This window comes from Lineus longissimus, chromosome 1, assembly GCF_910592395.1.
Source record: "Lineus longissimus chromosome 1, tnLinLong1.2, whole genome shotgun sequence".
Taxonomy (NCBI): domain Eukaryota; kingdom Metazoa; phylum Nemertea; class Pilidiophora; order Heteronemertea; family Lineidae; genus Lineus; species Lineus longissimus.
The window spans coordinates 7,975,951-7,993,282 of NC_088308.1; the positions used below are offsets into that span (position 1 = coordinate 7,975,951).

The window sequence follows — 17,332 nt, forward strand, 5'->3', positions numbered from 1 at the left end:
GGCTAATGTAATGGCACAATGATCATCTATCTGGGGAGGACTGTACACGGGATCAAGACACCTGTGAAGAGGGAATGTAATGGGGCTAGAATTGTACGACCTTTACATGTACCTTATATCGACCGCGAAAATGAATGCATTCGTACATGTATATAAATCACCTTTGCATATGTTGATCAATGGATCAAAATGGTTAGCGCTCAAACTCTTTCATCAAAATCTTCGGCAGTTTGAATGTAAATCTCATTGTGGCATCTGTATATAGCACAAGGCGGGAAATGTTTCACCTTTCTGGTCAAAGTGCAAAAATCGAAAAGCACAGTTCAGGCTTTATCTGAATACAATAGACTTGCGAAGCACACGTGAAGACCTCTTAAATACATGCCGTGCCGAAATGCAAGCAAAATTTCAATCCGAACAATCCCTTTCATTCTCACGTATAAAGACATCGATATAAATCTATTTGATTTATTTAAATTTGCTCTGTGAGTTATTGCAAATTGCACAAAAGACTGAAAGCTTGGCTTTTTAACTTGAAAAGTTCAACGAATATTGTAGGTAAGGAGGTGAACGATACATAGATATATGACTTAGTGAGAGGCTATTCAGTTGTAAACATAAACACGGTTGATCCGCGAAAGCTGCTGAGGGCCAATCCAAGTCTGTTACATTTGCCGAATAAATTCGGTGTATGTATGCAGCTAGAGGAAGAGGAGCTCGGTCGATCTTTCTGCGCTGAGTGGACACGAGGATTATGTCACGAATACAAGTCGACGGTAGGCGTAGTTTAAGAGTTGACCAAGGTACTGCTATTTTGGCGATCACTTGAACTCCTTAAGCAATTAGAACTGCTTAAAAATGAAGTGAATGTCCTTATTTAAAACCTGGGAGGCTGTTCTGTGGAAAACTAAGAACAGCCTAGCTACCACCCTGGAAATTGGCACTCACTTCGTTTTGGATGAGCTCTAGTTGCTTTTAGATTAAGTCCTAACCAAAATGGTGGTGCCTATGGTCAACCCTTAACAGATTGATTGATGTGAATCCCCTCACCTCCCTGCCCCAAACGACAGGCTCTGCGGAAAAGACCAGTTGGTATTATAATGATGAAACGGCTTGCTATTGAGTATTATCCTTTAGTTCCGATACCGAGCAAAAGTAGGATTCGGAAACGTCGCTTTTTGCTAGAAGCTTCAAACTCGCTCGGGTTATTAAATAGCTCTGTGAACGGGAATGACCGTGCCAGGACTCTTTCAAGAAGCTGGGCATCACACTATATTCATACGAGTGAAATATGCACTTGTAGCTTGGTTATGTTCACATTTGAGTTTGAACTTTCATTATGATTTTTCCAACAGATCATCACAAGGCATTTGCTGCCTCGGCCCCACTCCTCACCAACCACTGGAGGACTTTGCTCAAGAAGCTTGGCGTGACCCAAACAGATATCCAGGAGGTCGCCAACTTACATCGACACAGGCGGCCTGACGAAGTGGTGCACCAAGCGTTGATTAAATGGCAGGAAATAATCATGGAAGATGCCACCCTCGATACTCTCATAAATGTCTTAAATGAAATGAATCTGGTGGACGCAGCAGGTAAACCGAATTTTATCCTTGAAAACATATCGATTGGGCAGGATACGATGCCTATACACTTACATCATGGTGACTTATATAGGTGACGAACATGAGAAGCACAACTGTTTAAGGGATCAAATCTGACATGCTCTTTTGTTTTAAATGACGATAAAGATGGGACTCCATCTCAGCAGCCAGGTTCTCTGTACATTTTACGTTCATTTTAGTAACAATTATTTCTCTCTCGATGGATTTCACTTTTTCATGTGGAGGTTTTTTTCGATTCGGTTAGTGTGCACTTACACAGATGATACACATTGAGCTAGCTAGTGGTTCAACTGCAGGTAGTTATGCGAATATTGTGTTTCAGAAACGGTCCGCTTACACAAGAAGCAGCAGGAGAAACCATCTGTCGTCATCGAACGTATGGAACATGTGCAAAAAGGAGATGCGAGAAACTTCATGGCCCAGGTTGACCGGGATACTCGACTCAAGGAACAGCCCATGCCAGAGCCTGAAGCTCTGCCCCTGCCGATGACGAGGCAGAGAGGTATATATCATGTTTACATGTACATTCTGTCCCTCGAGTCTGGACATCTGTCGATTTCCGAGAGCAAAATTACCTTCCTAACCTGAAAATAGAACCTACTGATTGGCGTGCTGAGTATGAGTGGGCCGAGGATGCAGAATTCATTGAAACGACCAGAAATAACCCCATAATTACATGTATGAGCTTTCGGGAATCCCTAAATCTGGTAATAAATTACAGATATGATGATGAACAGAATCCGTTTTAATAACCCGAGCACTGGTAGCTAGAATCAGTCCATAATGACACTCTCAAGCCAAATTTAGTGAGTTGATACGGGTGTATTCTATTGTGTATTCTTACCTTCAAGTGATCAGTTCCAAATGTTATTTTGCAGATGCAAGTCCTGTGTTTGACCCGTCCTTGTTATCACCGCACTACAGACCCAGCCAGCGCGACAGACCCAGCCAGCGCGACACACCCCGCCATCGCGGTATCGACATGATCAGCATATCCACAGCGATTGACATACCCACGGAGAGGATCCGAGGAAACTTTGGCTCCATTGTGCCAAGAGTACGAAGCGCAGAAACTTCAATACTTCCTGCACCCAGTACAATTGGCTCCAGTGCCAGTCACTACCAAGTACAACATGCACCCATGTTGTCGTATAGCGAAATAGGCACACCCATATCTGTAAGGACTCTCCAAGTTCGTGGGACCCCGCCGGCTGAGGAGGAACCGGTCAAAATCTTCGATTATAACTATGTTTCGTCTCTCATCTCACCTCTTCAGCAGTTCAAACGAGAGCCCCGGTATGGCGGCATCACCTTTCTTGAAGACAGCAGCATTGCTCTTCTCGACAAGGCCAACTCGCAGATCGAGATTCACGAATGTCAGAGAATATTCGACGGGAAGAGGTTTGCATTTCGGCGGGCGTTTAAGATCCCCCAAGGCAGGAATTCAAAACTTAGTGGCATTGCTGCTCATCAGAATGTGATAATTGTGTTGGATGTTGGCGACCGGTGCCTCAAGTTCTTCACCGCAAAAGGACAACAAGCTGGCTCGATAAAGTTTCGCCACCAACCAAAATGTATCGCGTTGAGAGACAGCAGAGCTGCGATTGCATTCTGGAACCCAAATGTCAAAAGGGGCAGCATTGTAACCTACAGGGTTAATATCAAAACGGACAAAACAGGCCAGAAGACATTCTCCTTGTTTTTGCCGAACTCAATTGCTGGTGTGACTAACAACTATTCGGATATCGCAATAACGGAGGAGCAAGAAGTGGTGTCAATGACAGTGGATGGACGCTTGGTCTTATTCGGGTTCAAATCTCAGCTCTCTTCGACCTACGTCTGTCAGGCGGTTGCAGACTGCACTGATCTGCGCTGTGTCCGCTATTCAAAAGATGGTGTACTTGTCTGTAATGGCTACAGGGATACTTTAACTCAGATTCCTTTGACAGGGAAGGACCCTTCCCGGGCTTTTGATACCAAGAACAGCCGCCCAATCCTCAATGAAGAGGATGGCATCAATGGTGTGAAAGGATTCGCAGTCTTTGAGAAAGACAATGATATTGCTGTTATAAACAATTTTGGGAGCCAGGTTCATATGTATGGCAATAGAAAGATTGAGTACAAGGAAAAACAATAGCGTAAGAATTCACCCTAAGACTGATTTTGACCTAGTTGTTATCGGAACTTTGATAATAAGAAAAACCGATCTCCTCTATCCAATTAACAAAAAAGGTGCGCTGTTATCAAGAAATTTACGCTATTTGTCTGCCTCTATTGAATTACCTTCAACATTCGCTGAGTTCCGAAAGCAGACTTTGACCGGAACTATAACCCTAAGTTACAGGCCTTCAGTCCGTCAACGCGCGATGGGGACGAACGCTTTTTTCCAGGATGATATTTGAGACTGATTGAAAGTGTTTTCCAGGGTGATTTTTGAGACTGATAGAAAACCTGTCATTATAACAATTGCACTATAGGATTATTATCAGGTTGAGTAATACAATGACATTATTATAAGTCGTATTCCGCAAGACTATTGTAGGATGACTTTTATTCAAGGAGAACTTGTATTTCCATCACATTGGTATTGTAAACCGGCACATTTTTCGCGAGTGCATTTTTTACAATTTCGAAAATAACAATCGCGAAAATATATCTTTCTAAACGAAAAACGACGGCAAGAATATTTGGCGTTTTCAGAAGCCAGGCAATTTGGAGCTTGGAAAGTTTCAATAAATATCTTTAATCGTGTTCTCCATCAAATTCATAAAGCGCTTCAGGTTTGGACCTACGTTTAAGCACTAATCGGTCTCGGATTTAGTACAGATTGAGACCCGCCAGTGCGGTTTCAATTCCATAAACTTACGTTTGGCGACATCACTGACCCTCTTTAGTGGCCCTATAATATAAACGACATGTATGACGAAAGAATATGTATGGACAAACGCTGCGTGCTGCTGTGCGTCGACCAATTTTTTTTGCTGTAAATGAAAAGAATTAAAATTACTTGACAATTGTTTTTATTCGTATTGTAGATGAACATTGTTTTGCAGACGCACCGAAGGCTGCAATGTATAAATCAAATGCTACTATGAGCAAATTTTCAGTCCAAGACAAGCACATTTCCATTTTCTGAACGGACTTTCGTCTCAAGTTTGTCTCTATACCAAATGACCAATATGGGCCTCCCACGGGATTAAACCGGACTGCAGAATCCACAAAGTAATGCTGTTTAACCGAATTTCCATTCAAATGTATAACTAGACAATTATTTCAATCAGTTCTTCATTTGCGACAAAGAAGCTTCGTGTTGCCTAGCGCGCATGCGCAAACTTTCGATACTAGTGTTCATAGCGTCATCTTTTACTGCGCTTGATGTAATGGTTGCGTTGTCTCCATTTGACATCCTCGTCGCTGAAGGTGAATCGCCAGGGTTTTTGGTGGTTCGACTCGTAGTATATAGATGGGGTTGCATTTGAGCAATGTAATGCTGCCATGCGATTTGCTGCATTTGAGTGGAATACTGAAGTGCGGCGGCAGGATTTGAACACATTGGATGATAGGGCAGTGGCAGCTGAGGTAAATCTCCTGGACCGTAGTTGAGGCTGACATCTTGATGACGCAGCGGGAACATTCCAGGAGCCCAGTATGGCGGCAGGAGGCCAGGGTGCGTTGGTCTGGCAGGAGAGGAGCGACCTGAAAGAACAGAGAGAAAACTTTAGAGGTACATGTAGATACTTGACAGCAGTGACACAGTTCTCTGGCTGCAAGCTCAGTTGGTGATGCACCGCAAAAAAGGGGAGTGTTTTGTAATGTCCAGACCATTGGTTTTCCGCCTTATGACGTCACATGGGAAGAACCACGGACCTATGTACATTGTACCTGATATTCTTGTTCATAAAATGAATAAATAAACTCCTAACTAAATTGTATCTACTTAAACTCCCGCGTAACCAAGTCTATGCCATAAGTCAGTTGGGGAGTCACAGTACCGATAGACATATGCGAGATGTATATCGTCTGACTTCCATCCTTTCAATTCCTCCGTTTTGTGGAGATATGCGATCGTCATACCCCAGTCTCATGTACATAGTTTTAGTGCATTAGTGCACGTAACTTATTTTTTGATTTTTTGCTGGATCAGTACAGATTGGCTTTGATTAAGGATAACTATAATTCTTCCAACCATGCGCCAACATGTCGGTCTACCGGCGCTTCTCCTGATCATAAGCGACTGAGGTTAGCAATATCTAGCCATTGGGTCGGCGGTGAAAGGAGGAGACTTTAGGATTGATGTTCACCGCCGTGAAGTCGGCATGTGCGCCATGTGCATGGACATACCTTTGTTTCTGTCCCCGAGAAGACTTTCTATTCTCCAGATACCATCCCTATTGGGCTCGACTGGGCAAGCAGGGGGACTGTCTTCAGTTAGACCATTACTCTCACTAGCATAGGAAACATCTGAAACGAGTATTTTTTGTATTATTGTCATGAACAAAGCCTATGTCCAGTATTTTTCAATACCCAATTTAAAAGCAAGATCACTTTTTGGACAGTTAGTTTAGTGATGCATTTCATGAATGCATATCTTTTATGACAAAATAAGACTTACCCACCCTTTTTTAGGGTGCCCGAGAGAAACGTCACAGAACCTCCATGTATACATGTCAGCCTTCCCCCTCAAAATTAATATTACCATCAGTTGATTTCAAGACGCGGGGAAGCATTTCTGAGCCTTCTAACTAAACTCACCAGCCATGCCATCCTCTTTGCTATCGTCTATATTGCCGGCTGAACCACTTGCTTCCTGTGACATTTGACTTTCATCGTCTCCATTATCGTCATCCCCTTGTTCAGAACCAGATTTTGATCCGTCCGATTCCTCCGCTTTGCTTTCCGCAGAACCGCTAGTTGTCGCTGCAGGCAGTTGGTCGTGTCGAAGTGCTTTTTGTTTCTTTCGGTACTTTGCTCGACGGTTTTTGAACCACACCTTTAAAAGATAATGTTGATATTTACCGAGCTGCATAGTGAGGATCAGTGAGATTGAGAAGACTCACCGAAAACCGAAAGGCTGGTACTGATTCGCCTTACGTTGACAAATGTCAATAAATGTAAAGATACTGAGCAAAGCGGCTCCAAAATAAGCGCGAGAGGAGGCTCCTTTTAAAAAAAAGACAGAGACTCGAAAGCTAAAACGTATTTTTGGAAAACGCCTCTCCCTTCTGGAAATCCAGGCTGACTAGAACAACTTCTAAATGTTTCTTTTTATATACATGTACAACAAACGAACACGTAGCCCTATAGACAACGGAGAGAACACTGGCGAATGTGGACTCAAATGATACTCGATAAAATGATTATCTTCCAAAATATGCTCACCGTTCGAAAAAAGTGTTTTATTTCGGCGGATTCTGCTAGTTTCTGATGCGTTTTGGAGCAAGCCCGCGCGTTGGTTATTTTGCCCTTTAAAATCGTCTACTGACCTGTATCCTTGCCTCTGGCAGGTTCGTCATCATAGCCAGTCGCTCCCTCATCACCACGTCAGGGTAGTGCGTCTTGGAGAAAGTTTTCTCCAGGGCGGCCAGTTGTTGGTTCGTAAACGCTGTCCTGCTTCTTCTCTGCTTCCGGTGTACGCCGTAACGCGCTTCTAGGATAATATCTGAGAAGAAAGATCAAGTCTTAAAAACGTTTCTGTGATTGTGTCTGTTTCCATGCACACGATCAAGTAAAGTACATGTAATTTGTTTGAACCGTTTGAAGTATCAGATGACATCACGATCTTATATTTACGAAAAAACCGCTTAGTTCTTGACCGCTAGCTTAAGTCTCTCTCGTGACTCGAGTTCTCGATTCATTGGGGTTAAAGGAACTCCGCCCTGGCGGGGGTCTGTAGGAAAATAGAGACCTTGAGGGAAGCTAGAAGGCAGGGCCAAACCTGAGGGGTTTTGCCCGTAGGTTTTGGGCGGAGCGTGCCACCCGACGGTCTCGATTGTAGTACTGAGATCAGCAGTGCGCCGCGGTCGTAATTTCAATCCTAACACATAAATTTTCATAGTTGTGCGCACAAAGCATATTGAAAGCTCTCTTTGACCGTGACATCGTTCCGTCTTAACCTGCACAACTCATGTGCGCAGATCGCGCAGTTGCTTTGCGATCGCAAACTCATAAGACCGCTACCGCAAAAACGAGGCACTGTGTAAAATGTATGCAAATCAATGCTACAATACAATCGAGGTGTGTTGGAATCCGTATTCACATCACTTCTTTCACCCGTCTCCTGAATCCTATTATTTCTCTCTTTTTCCCACTTGCTGCGATGCCATTCAAATCAGTACTCTAGTCTGAGGATCGCGCCGTCGCGACTAACCTAATTCCAAATAAAATATTTCCAAAGACCACTCTTCTTACCTGCTAGTCTTTCGGCAAGTGTCAGTGACGTCCCCGGCTGCATGAAGGGGTTAGAGGTTGCTGGCATCATGTGCGATCCATTCGGTAGAACCGACTGTAGCGAGCCAAGCGCCGACTGCCCGGGGATGTTCGGGTTAGGCATGTGAGCAGGGGGTGGAAGGATATAGTTTCTGTAGTGCTGCATTTTGATATCTGAATGAGAAGAGGTGTTTGATAAAGAACTTCACATTCAAAAATTGCAAGGAATGAAACTGTTTAAGAGTAGAAGTAGTCTTCTGTCCGCCATGTTTTTTGATACATATACGCCCTCCAATGTTTCCTGTAAAGAAGAAGAGAAGTTTTGGGATTTATACGCTCTTCAACAGCGTTTATTTTCATATACACGTACATTGTTCTTGGCTCCACTCCCGCAAGCCATAAGTCTTGGTGTCAGTCGTTGGTGCAGAATGAGTGTACGTGCACATTGCTTCATCGAGACGGACGTCGCTCTCGGCACTGATCATGACTCCCTGCCATCGAAACTCACGAACACAACAAGTAATCAATCCAAGTTTACCCATGACATCGCATTTTCTCTCGGCTTGTTGACTAACCGGCCTAGTGTTTCTAATCGGAGTAATTCGTGTCTTAATCAACCGAAAAGCCCTTCACCCAGTGTGTGGACTAAACTGTAATTGAAAACAACATCTCTTCTCTCGGATATTGCATGTTTGATCGGACCCCTTAGCTCTAATATCTTGTTACGTCCGTGTCTATTTGCCGACGATTCTCTGGGCCCGCTATCGCCCGATGCGAGATTGCGCATTGTCACTGACTCGAGTCTCATCGGCTCAATTGCGCGCAAATTAAGATTTGATAGGAGGTATTCAGCGCGAACAAACATCCAGGAGAATAAAGGAAAAGCTTTCACTGTTGTCAATAGGATCGGGTCAACTGCACAATTGGAAGAACGTGATAAAGCGACTCTCAACTCAAAAACCCATTAAGCCATTTTAGGCAGTATTTGAAGGGTATAATCTATTTAAACGCTTGTTACCATTCAACGGAACTGGGGACAAGATAATTTCTAATGTCAAATAAATCTTCCGCACGTGAGAGAGAGCTAAAATAGCCGATCACCTTAACACCTGTGTTATTAATGTCAAGAGTAATCAAATATCAAGTCGATTATCGTAAATCCACCAATCTTATTAATTAATCTGGATTTAATTTGGTAGTATGTAATTGTAATTTTTGTGAGAGCGATTGCGATTTCAAGAGAATGTAAAAAAGCACACGCAATGATTTCCATTGTCATTGAATATTTTTACAAAGACTTAAAGGTCAAGTTCGTTCGTTGAAGATTTGAAAATGAGTTTCAGATTTTTCAATCATGTAAAAATTGAATAAAGATTCAACAACAGTTCTAAGCTGACCGATAAGGAAACACACATTACAGCGTACCTTTACCCCCTGCTGGTTTAGATCTATCGACCTCCATGAACGATGTTTCGGGGAGTCAATGCTATCAAGATTTGGTATGATAAACATATAATTGATAAGACAATGGAACAATTGGAATTTAGGCCTAGGTGAGCGGGCTTTGTTTGAAGACAATGATAGACTATGCATTTGGCTAATTGTATAGGCCCGAATTATTTTGGCTGGTAGGTGGGGAAAAACGTAATCTACAAGTATACAGCTCTGAAATGTACTACCTACCCCGAGGAAGGTTTCGGTCAAATGAAAAACTCGCACGGATTTTGAGATTCTGGAAAAACTGCCTTTTTTTTTACTTCGCTGAAGAGCCTCCAGGGTGCTTCTTAAGTGTTGGCCAAAAATCCATTTAAGTTTTTTCAAAACCTCAAAAACCTTTATTTCTAAAGGTGCAGGAGTCGTTTAATTTGCATCCAAAGAAACGCATGCCTATTTTCTCGTCACAAGCGATTACTGCCACACTAAATGATCCTACATGTACATAACACCACGAAAAGTATAAAAGAATAAACAAAATCTAATAAAACAAAAATCAAAATTGAAATAAGTGAAAATTAAATCAATTTCAGTTGACTCACCTACAATAACCGCATTAAAAGATCTTTGTTAATTATCCTACCATACATGTACGACACAACAGCAGAAGGGAACAGATGATGAAAATTCTGTTGTGTCCTCGATGGACCACCGGCTCGTTATGAACCATTTGCACAAAGAGTCACAAGCTTTGTAAGCAGCTGCGGAAAATGCGACACAAAGTCAAATTCCTAATATTCTAATCCATACCGGAATCAATACATTATGGCATTCGATACGTAACAAGGCCTATCAATCCCTTCTGTTTCATTAACTTCAAGTTGTTTGAAATTCCTGATTGACTATATTTGTCTGAAATACTTTCCTCTTGAAATTAACACAGATGCATCTGAACAACAAAGAATTTCTAGCCGCCACTTCGCCGCAGATAAATTTGTAAATTGCCAACTTAAATTTCACTTAAAATTCCAAACATTTAACGTGATTTAGGTGGACCCGATCAATCCATAGATGAACCCTCGTTAACTGCAATAACCGATTGTTTGAGAACTTTTGACGCATACGATACATGTATCTATGACGTTTTCGAAAGCAAGAATGTGATGTTAAAAATTTATTGAGACTGATCGATGTTTTATCAACCTGTCACGTGGACTGTTTTCATCTAATTAAACTGAAGTATGTGAAGGGTGACCTCCCCAATGCGCAAGGTAAATATTCCTAAACCATTCGATAGTTTAAAAAAAAACGACCTAAAGGCCGAGTAATCATAGTCCTGGTACAATGTACATGGATTTTCACCGTCCGAGTATTAAATGTAAAAGTAGACTGGTTGTGCGAAATTTCCTTTACATGAAAGTAATCGTAAAGCGTTTTGGTTCTGTTGACCCTTTTGTATTTACAGTTTTTGAAAATTAGTCTTTAAGAGTTCTCATCGAGTGAAACCTTGACGATTGACATATAGTGCTCAAAATGCGAAATTGAATAAGACAAAGCGAGAGAAAACGTTGCGGATCGTTGGCCAACGAAACTGAAGAACTCTACGGCTGTTTATCCTTGATATTCTTAAGAAACTGGTGTAGGGCAAATTACATCAGCAACTTAGTTTTTACATGAATGTTACAAGTATATGCTGACATCGGCGGGTAGTACGCAGGACTGGAGGAGAGTTTGTGGTACATTTATGACAGTGACGAATTCAGGTGCATAATCACGAAAGCCAAAGATGTTTTGTAGCACGGTTTCAAAAAGAGAGTGCCAAAGCCTGAAGTATGATATTTTCGGCCTATTTGGTGACGGGTGGGTACAAACTGTGATATAATTTGGAATCATTTTTCATTTTGGAAAACCAGAGATATCACGAATTATAAACTTGTAAAGTGACGGGTGCCGTTTATTAGATACCAAATGGCTTTTAGTAAAGCGCAACTGGCAGTGATGCCGCCCAAGTCGAACAGGAGTGGTGGCCCGACTACATAAGTGGCATATCGTGGCGGCAAGGTGAATAGATTCAAACCATAAGTGGCTGAGAATTTTTCTCCTCTAAGCCAGGATCGTTTCACCGCGATAATAATTGGATTTATGAAGAGGATGAGGCACACTTCCCATTCAAGTGACAATAGTCATTAGGACACCGTAACAATAGTCAAGTGGTTAGACCGGATGGTTGCGGGAAGCCGACAAATGCCGTGTTGAGCCGAGGATCCTCACAAACACCAACTCAAAAGCAGCACCGAGTATCAATCAACCAAAAAACCATTCGATCCTCGTTTAATTGGCAATCGTTGCCAATCAATTAAAACTGAATTGGCCCTGTGGTGACTTGTACTGGTAGAGTGCCTGCGTGAGACCAGTCTCTGCGTGGCATTAGGGGAAGCGCTTGATGCCAGTTTAGGGAATGAACCACCTGTTAGTCTAATAATAGTCAGATCATGGCGAGAATTAAGCTGTGAAGAAAAAATGTAATCCGTTTCGCGTTTGTCAAGGTATTTTGTGCAATTAAAACATTGTTAAATATTTGAGTAAACTTCTCAAACTCTTCAGACCCTCCCTCCTTCTGAAATTAACAACATGCAGTATTGAAGAGTTTTGGATTAGTGGAAAGGATAGGTGGGAATTGTCATTATATAACCTCAAGGAGAGTCACATCTTTGTGTCTGTTACTGATCTAAACAGAGCTGATAGTCGATCCTGATTAAATGTTTTATAGATGGAGTTTAAGAAGCTCTTAACTTTTGTGAAAGCAACAGAAATTCAAACCATTCACCATCTCTCACTAACTTTGATTAAAAGTTTAAGAAGTTCATAACTTTTGAGAAAGCATCAGAAATTTAAACCGTTCACCGTCTCCAATTAAAGTTGATTAAATTTTTGATTGTACACGATCCCTAGTGATCCCTAATCATTGTTTAAATATTCTAATTTGCGTATACTTTTATATATCACCTATAGCTATTTCAGGTGCTGCGAACTTAACATGGTATCGAGCAAGTGATGGAGCGGTTACGAAAAGTTAAGATAATCTGTGATCTATCTATACTTGGTATTACATACTACAGGGCCGGACACTTTCCCTTGAATTAAGAATCAAATAATTGAGAAAATACACGCCAAAAAGTCCGACATTTTTTTCTTGGACACCCTATATTATGGAGGTCATAAATATGGCGGTGTTGGGCAAATAAAGGGTTGTTGAACTACAGCAGCATGCTTATTTTGACACAAATTGAACTTTAAGTGGCTGGATATAATGGATATTGACGCACTCAAATGTTGATTTTATATTCTAACCGTAAACCTGGCTAGTGATGGAGGAACGGTCCAACTCTAGGCGTTAACGATATAAGGATACGGCGCTGTCATTAAAAAAGAACCATGGGGCCTCCTTCACATTGATGAAAGCTTCATATCATTTAAGTTTATTTCTAGATTATGAATGAGGAAAGACATGGATTTAGAAAAATATTGAATGAAGTTTATCGGCTTCCGTGAATCCATGCCTGTATTCCTATTTTAATTTGATGGACAGCTTTGTCAAAAATTGCTCTTCACGTAACCAACAACAGAAAAAATTACACGAACAGCAGACGGGGATAGTCCTTTTCTACAACTACACGAGTCATCATTCATTCTGCGGACATTTGGAATTTTCAATGCGCGGTTGCAATTTTACTCTCACAGACTGACCGAAACACTATAAAATGCAGAAAAATCATCATATATTTATATTCAAAGTTTCAAGAATTTCGATCGCTTTTCCGAGAAATCAATGTGAAAGTTTCGTGTGTTTTTATTGGTCACCAGTTATACTAAAAATACCGATCATGAATGCGTAAGGACGTAAAAGTTTGAAACTAACTGATAGTATATTAGTAACGTTCGGGGAACAAAGAATTTCTTAAAGCGCTTTAATTTATATTAGTGATTATGGCTTCTATAGAATCATATACCATAATGCGGTACAGTACAATAGGGTCGGATACTTTCTCCAGAGGACATGTTTTACTTTTACCCCGTTATTCAATCGCAGGTAGTCGGAACAGTCATCTTCCAAAAAGGGGTATATCTGCTAAAAGAAAAAAAAAACAATTTGAAAATTGCATTACTTACCTCACGAGATTTAAACCGTCTTGTTCATTTAATGCCCAGGAGGAATACCAGAACTAACACACTATTCGAGGCATGGGGAGAAATGCCGAGCAGCCATTAATGACGTCACTCCTGGAGGGGCCAATTCAACCAATCAGGTTTTGAAGGGGCGATCAGTTCGCACTGAATTGACGTGTCGGATGATATTGTTGTTCGAATCATATCATCAACAGTTATGCTAGGCCATGTCCCCTGTTTATCTTTTAAAGGCCTGCGCCGATCTAGTTCCTCGTATGTTCTTGTTGCTCAAGAAATTAGATATAAATGTTGCATAATGTTACATAATAAATGCCCACACAAGTTCGTTGAAACTTGGCATTTATATAGTATTTTTTTATCAATCCACACAACGGCATTGTTGAAATTCATATTCAGTATGCATTCATCCAATCTCTTCGGTTTTAATTATTTGAACGATCAAACTAGGCCTTTTGAACTCCAGTAGTGGACTTGTCCAATTCGGGATCACAGCAGATCACGGAAGTCGTGAGAAGTACACTAATTTCGTTGTCATTGATGCAAATGTCATCAGAATCGAACGATGAGGGAGAGTAATATCACATGGAACTTGGATCATACAGCACTGATACCATTTTCCAACTTGTTTCGTTGCAGCTTCCAATAATTATGCCGGTCGTATTCGGTAGAAGACTTGAAGTAACCCGAAAGGCAGTGGGTTCCATATGCGTGGTGGGTCGCATCAAAATTTCCTCGGTTGCAGGAATTTAGTGTCTCAGTTGGACAAGCTGTATTTCTGTAAATGTTTTTCATTTTCTACCCTTCAGCGGAGGGTAAACATGTGTGTGGATTGTACTGGTGTTTGACAAGTCCCCAAGTCTGAACTTCACCGGCATGAATAATACACATAACCGGACAGGCATTGGGTTGTGTCTAATCAGATGAACTGATACTGGTTGGATTTGGGTGGCTGTATCAAACGCTTTAAAACGCGTGTATATCAGAAAGATATTAGCATCAACCATGTCAACAGAGGAGTATAATTGTTACAGTCCGATGATACACACATTTGACTTCGCCACAAACTATTCGTTAAAATATTGAAGCAAGCCGACCTAATCTCATGTTCGTGGAAATCTTTTACATACAGCTGTTTTACGGTATCCAAGATGTTCATTTGTTGCTCGCCTCATATGCTTTGTGATAGTATAAACTGTGGAGTCATCAGCTTTGATAATGCGAAATGTACAGTGTCGCGGACACCGGCGTAAAATAACGGAATGGCGATCCTTGGTCTGCTATGTTTAACTCGTCCACAGGCCTTTGGCAAACCTTGATACCTACATGTCCATGTTGTCTATATCATAAAAACGACAAACGTGGATAACACAAGCTTAGGAAATACTTGATAATACTTCGGGCAATAACATCTTCCTAGCAGGTCTAAAATCTATATACCTTCATGCGACAGGCAGGTCTTCCGGAGCAAGCTGGTGAAGGGACCTTGCAATCTCGGAGTCTTGTGTGGCAAGACGGAGAAATGAGAACAGTCCAATCGTAAACAAGCCGTAGTAAAGTACGCTATCTTTGTCCCCGCGAGCCCCGCATCAATTACGTCTCAAGGGGATAAAAAGGGAACAATCGTATTAGGCGGGTGCATCATCTCCAGAACGATGTGTGAAATCCCTGATTGTGGAAGAGACTGCTCATACGTATCTCATCTTCTCATCAAAGAGTTCCGAGACGGCGGTTAATGCGATTAAACGCTTGTAAACTTCAGCTTTGTCGCTAAGCTCTTTAGTAAGGTGGATATTGGCAAAGTCTATTATAGAGGAAAGTAGCGGGACTGTCGATATAAAATAGCGACTCAGCCTTACTTAGAACAATCAATCTGGAGGATAAGGAAGGCGGTGACATTCAGGCGGGTACCTGAGGATGCAAGCGCCGCGCGGCAGTGGCTGGATGGTGTCGCGATTTGTCGTACTATTCGAGTTGCAACAGGACTTGTTGCCGAGTTACTCACGCTTCCTTTTAGCAGATTCCTCAAAATAAAGCTAAAAAGCCTGAACGATTTTAGCCTCTCCCGCCAGAAAATAAACCGAAAGCTTTGCGTTTATTGGCACTTGCCGGTTTTGGCCTTCGACCATCATGAAAACGGTTACGTGGGGATCGATGTTATCAAGATTTGCCCTGATAACCCTTTGTTAAGACAGTAGAATCAATGGGAATTTAAGCCTACAATGTAGGTGCGAGCGGGCCTTGTGTAAGGACAATAGGCCGTGCATTGTAGGCCTGAATTCTTTTAATTGCGAGGTATATTATAAGGGACAATAAAACGTAATGTGAGATAAATTTCAGAAAACAAAACAGTCTCCTTCCTCTCTATCACGAAATTATCATGGTCTGTTCCAACTTCATTGTATTTTGAGATGATCCTTAATGACGTATAGGCTACTCTTTAGGGATAGTTCTGTTCAATGCGTTGCCTCTACAATGTACATGTACTGACGTATATATCTGTACTGAACAAAATATTGTTCAATTTGAATGTATTTCCAGTTTACCGAAAAAATAGACGTTTGATATCTGATTTTTGAAACACCCATATATAAATCTTTCTTCCATAGAAAAAAGATTTGATGGAGTGCTTGTTTCTGATGATTCAAACCATGAGCTCTCATCTGAAAGACAAAACAATCGATGGAGAGATATTTCAGGGAAAAAAATTTTCATGTAAGAAAAAAACATGTGACGTCCGTTCCGAGCCACCGTAATTATCTATAATATCAGACACAATTTAAAAAGGTAGATTTTTCAGAGTTATTCCCTGAAGTGAAAAATTAAAGTCGCAGCAACAAAAATCGCTCTTTCGCGCGGTGCTAAAGCGACCGCTCAGCAGGTCAGGATAATGACCATCGTTAAAGACGTCTTGAGAAGAGGGAGGAACATTTAGCGCCAAGTGTGTTGAAGAGCTTCAATGTCGCACTTGAGTTGCATCCAGGAGGCGGTAAATCGGGTCTATATGCCGTCTGAAGGTTGTCTACAAACAAGATGAACAACCTCTTCACCGGTTCTGCCGCGGAAGAAGTGTTTGCTTAGCGACGGAAAGAGTTGTTAACTTGAGGTGTTATGAATAAATGTAGATGTGTTCAATTTTTAAAATTGCATTCAAAATGTAGATAAGCTTGCTTGTTTTTTTCCTTCCTCAACAATTTTAAAACCCATGTTACTTTTGCATAATAAATGTGTATCCTGGAACCTTCTTTTGGTTGTAGCGGTGGTGGTGGTGGTGGTGGAGGGCGGAGAGCATAGGTTTAGCTTGACTTGCCAGACTTCTCCTGCTGCAGTTTTTATAGGTAAAGGCCAATAGCCCGATCATGTCCCATACAGTATTCCTACTCTGAGTCTTTCCCCTCACTGTTTCGGAACGGTGAAAGACGGATTGACGCATTTTTCTATCTTCCCCCACTGAAAAGTCATGGTCTCTTGATTCTTATCATGGGGACACTGCAATATGGGGTGCAGTCTAAAACGTTACACCGGTGTAACACCTGTGGTTGTTCTCAATAATTCAGTGTTTCCATACAATGGACAGCTAGCCAGACCATTGCTTTTCAAGGAAGGGAACACCCAGAAAAACGTGTCAACTTATCTATCAGCGTTCCCAAACAAGGGGAAAC

General features: G+C 41.6%; 2 protein-coding genes across 3 annotated transcripts; one reads left to right on the forward strand and one right to left on the reverse strand.

Moving 5' to 3' along the window:
- The first annotated feature begins 536 nt into the window (after positions 1 to 536).
- On the forward strand, positions 537 to 4,631 carry LOC135487720 (uncharacterized). Its single transcript, XM_064771789.1, has 4 exons — positions 537 to 776; positions 1,356 to 1,595; positions 1,948 to 2,127; positions 2,504 to 4,631. The coding sequence occupies exons 1-4, from the start codon at positions 755 to 757 to the stop codon at positions 3,760 to 3,762; spliced, it is 1,701 nt and encodes a 566-aa protein (XP_064627859.1). The 5' UTR covers positions 537 to 754; the 3' UTR covers positions 3,763 to 4,631.
- A 243-nt stretch (positions 4,632 to 4,874) lies between these two features.
- LOC135487729 (diencephalon/mesencephalon homeobox protein 1-B-like) lies at positions 4,875 to 13,860 on the reverse strand. 2 transcript variants are annotated; one of them, XM_064771806.1, is made up of 6 exons: positions 13,656 to 13,860; positions 8,034 to 8,225; positions 7,109 to 7,284; positions 6,378 to 6,615; positions 5,967 to 6,086; positions 4,875 to 5,321 (listed from the first exon to the last, which is right to left on the reverse strand). In XM_064771806.1, exons 2-6 carry the CDS (start codon positions 8,215 to 8,217, stop codon positions 4,903 to 4,905), a joined length of 1,137 nt encoding a protein of 378 aa, XP_064627876.1. In that variant the 5' UTR covers positions 8,218 to 8,225; positions 13,656 to 13,860; the 3' UTR covers positions 4,875 to 4,902. The 2 variants fall into 2 exon arrangements, with proteins under 2 accessions (XP_064627876.1, XP_064627871.1); XM_064771801.1 differs by lacking the exon at positions 13,656 to 13,860 and adding an exon at positions 8,422 to 8,902.
- Positions 13,861 to 17,332: the final 3,472 nt, after the last annotated feature.